This window comes from Solanum pennellii, chromosome 9 (genome assembly GCF_001406875.1).
Source record: "Solanum pennellii chromosome 9, SPENNV200".
In the NCBI taxonomy this organism is placed as follows: Eukaryota; Viridiplantae; Streptophyta; class Magnoliopsida; order Solanales; family Solanaceae; genus Solanum; species Solanum pennellii.
The window spans coordinates 1,188,002-1,191,338 of NC_028645.1; the positions used below are offsets into that span (position 1 = coordinate 1,188,002).

The 3,337-nt window shown below is 36.0% G+C and overlaps 2 protein-coding genes across 2 annotated transcripts in view; both read left to right on the forward strand.

Moving 5' to 3' along the window:
• On the forward strand, positions 1–1,496 carry LOC107031292 (50S ribosomal protein L5, chloroplastic). Its single transcript, XM_015232606.2, has 2 exons — positions 1–321; positions 750–1,496. Exons 1-2 carry the CDS (start codon positions 70–72, stop codon positions 1,293–1,295), a joined length of 798 nt encoding a protein of 265 aa, XP_015088092.1. The 5' UTR covers positions 1–69; the 3' UTR covers positions 1,296–1,496.
• Positions 1,497–1,611: 115 nt separating this feature from the next.
• Positions 1,612–3,337, forward strand: part of LOC107031291 (transcription factor SRM1-like) — a 5,959-nt gene continuing 4,233 nt past the window's right edge. The window contains exon 1 of the mRNA XM_015232605.2: positions 1,612–3,006. The gene's annotated coding sequence lies outside the window, so the exon portion shown is untranslated. The remainder of the gene's footprint in view (positions 3,007–3,337) is intronic.

A 3,337-nucleotide genomic window follows, 5' to 3' on the forward strand; every position in this document is an offset into this window, starting at 1 on the left:
TATCCACAAAGAACATCTTATCCTATTACCCTTTTATTTTTCACACACAGAGAGAAAAAGCTCAGAGAAATGGCGGCTTCTCCTCTTCTTCTACACTCCACGGCCTCCTCTTTCTACAATGCTGAGTTTCCGGCGTACTCCGTTCGATTGCCGGTCGGAAATACTAAGCTCCGGTCGTCCAATAAATTGACGGTGAAAGCTTCAGCAACAGTACTAGTGGATAAAAGTGAAGCTGAAAAAGTTAATCGTCTGAAAACAAATTACCTCGAAAAGATTGTGCCGTTGTTGAAGGAAGAATTCAGTTACACCAATATTCTTCAGGTAAACTTAGGTGTCGTTTGTTCATTGCATTTTTTTCAGAACAGATAAAAATTAGGGCTTGGGAAAGGGAAAATGGGGGAATTGAACAAATTTTTTTCATTTTTAAAAAAAGCTTAGTGCAGGTTCAAACACAACTTCAATTTTCAATTATACTTTTTCAAGTTAATTTCAATTTCAAAGCATATGTACTTCTTTAGCTTCAAATTTTACAACTTATATCTACAAATTTGCACTGTTTCTTGTTTGTTTGATTAAATGTTGAATTTTAGAGTTGAAATGCTGAGAAATTAGTTTGTTTGACACTATTATCATTTGGGGAGTGAGAAATCACAGTGAAAATTAGTTGCATTGACCTATTGCTTCTAACTCTATTATTATTTTTTAATTTTAATTTGATTTAATACGGAATGTGGAAAAACCTGTTTTAGGTTCCGAAGGTCGAAAAGATTGTGGTAAATTGTGGTATAGGAGATGCTGCACAAAATTCCAAGGGTTTGGATGCAGCAATGAATGATTTGGCCTTAATTACAGGGCAAAGGCCTGTGAAGACTAGGGCTAAGAATGCTATTGCTACTTTCAAAATTAGAGAAGGTCAACCGCTTGGAATTGCTGTTACACTTCGAGGGAATGTGATGTATTCATTCCTTGACCGGTTAATTAATTTGGGGCTTCCTCGAACTAGGGATTTTCAAGGCGTAAACCCCAATAGCTTTGATGGTCATGGAAATTATAGCATTGGCTTTCGTGAACAGAGTGTCTTCCCAGAGCTAAGTTATGATGCTCTTGGTAAGCCAAGAGGGATGGATGTTTGCATAACAACAACAGCTGAGACAGATAAAGAGGCACACAGATTGTTGGCTCTCATGGGTATGCCATTTAGAGAAGGTGCTGGTGGACAGACAACTTTTACGAAAAAGAAAAAGCTTAGAGCTCACCATTTTGACTCGAAGGCGAAGCAAAGGTCTAGGAGATGAGGTGGATCCAATCTCCAGGGATAATGAGTTGATTTGTTGTTTTTTTAACTGTTCTGTGGTTTATCAGTTGTTTTTGGCGTACAATTTGAATAGAAAAATCTGTAATTGCACTTTTACCATCTGGTTGGTGATATCTCGAATATATGTTATTTACGTTTTCTTCCTCTAAAAAAATAAAAATAAGAATTGTTTTCATCTCTAGTTAAGTTTTTACTATTCATGAATCTTGATTACTGTAATTTGTATGTTATTAGATATTTCCTACCCACTCCCTTTTCTCGTCTGCCATTTACTTTGATTTCAGGCAAAGAGTTTCTCTTGTTAGCTCCACCATATTCACATTTGGGTGAGTTAACATCTCTGCTTTCATCTGTTATCGTATGTGATAAGGAGTATTTGCTGGCGATATCTTATTTACGTTTTCTAAATTTGTCCTAAAGCTTAACACTTGATGTGTGTGAGGCTGTGGAGTCCCATACTTATTTCTACTCCCTGATCCCCCACCTTTCTCCTTTCTTCCTCTAAGGTTTATTTATATTCGCATATTAGAAAGTCACAGTTATTTATAGTATATACCATGTTGCTGAATCTTTATTCCCTTGGCTTCATTTTATTCTGCTCAAATTGTACAGCGTTTTTTCTTTGAAAGTGTATGAATGTGCTTTTTAGTGGTTTCAGGTTCTATGTCATTTGATTTGGTTTTAACCTGTTCTTGTAATGCTGCATTCTGATTTTGCTAGATCTCCATACTGGTACTCCAAGATAGATATCTAAGCCTATTCTTTGGTTGTTTCCGCCCCTTAAAAAAGGAAAAAAGAAACTCAAAAGGGAAGCTGTTGTTATTTCTATCAAATTGAAATCATTCCTGCCACTTATGTTATTGTGAACACAGCCAGAAGATTCTGGAAGAAACTAAAGTAAAAGAACCTACTTTCATAGGGTACTTGTGTTGGTTTGGGTCAATAAAAACCTTGTTCTTCATGAGTTAGACTACAGAAAGTTGATGAAATCGAGGATATGTTATATCCTTTAGATCGATGAAGAATTTAATGGCGGTGCTCATTTTTGAGTGTATAATGTGTCTGGTAAAATATCCTTAGAGAATTGTTATATGTTAAAATATATTATTTAACTATTTCTGGTTAATTTTTCGTAGCGGTCTTTTACTATTCTTCATTTATCTTTAGAAGTTTAGCATTTAAAATTTCTCCATTTGATTAACGCTAACAAGCCATGAAGCTGAGATGAATATGCTTCTATTCTGATGCCTTCATTGTTGTTTCCTTTCCATTTTAATATCATCACTTATAATATGTCTAACCATGAAGAACCTTCTGAATAGTGAAAGAGCAAGGGGTTTAATTACACTTCTTGGATTTGAGGAAGATTTTACTGTGATTGGTCCAAAGGGCGGGTCACAGACGGATTTCTCGGTTACAAAAAAAAAGAAGCAATCTTTTTCAGTTGATTGTTATTGATCTCTTGGTTCAGACTGATTTGATACTGATGAAGCTCCTCTCCTTTTCAAAAGACACTAGCTTATAATGAAAAAACACACAATTGGCTAGATATTGCCTCAGGGAAGAGAGTTCGAATTGCTTCTCAGTTTATCAAACATTACTTGTTGCTTCCAGAATCCAGACGCTGATGAACTTCTTTTGCAGTTTTCCTGTTTTGAGTCTATTTAATGGAAACATTCGCGCCACTTGAGGTAAATATTGCTTTGCTTGTTTATCTGGTAGTTGTGTTTTCTTGTAAATCTTTTAGTGGAATTTTCTCCTTTCGCAATTATATATTTTCTGGAAGTTGCCTTTGGGTGTGTTTACTGTGGAGGAAAACATTTTCCTATGTTTGGTTGGTCAATATGTTTGGAAACGATTTTCTCTAGGAAGACTAGTTCTTTAAAAATAAGGAAAATGACTTCCTTAATGGAAGTAGAGAAAACAAATTGGATAAGTGACATTCCAAGTTTAATGTCTCCTCTCCACCCACCCACGCAATCCGTCCAACTCCTACCCCTTGACCATCCCCCCCCCCCCCAC

Bases quoted from the DNA above. Each gene is read 5' to 3' on its own strand.
- LOC107031292 (XM_015232606.2), top strand. From the start codon at position 70: ATGGCGGCTTCTCCTCTTCTTCTACACTCCACGGCCTCCTCTTTCTAC. The intron at 322-749 runs GTAAACTTAGGT...AACCTGTTTTAG, and splicing joins GTTACACCAATATTCTTCAG to GTTCCGAAGGTCGAAAAGAT.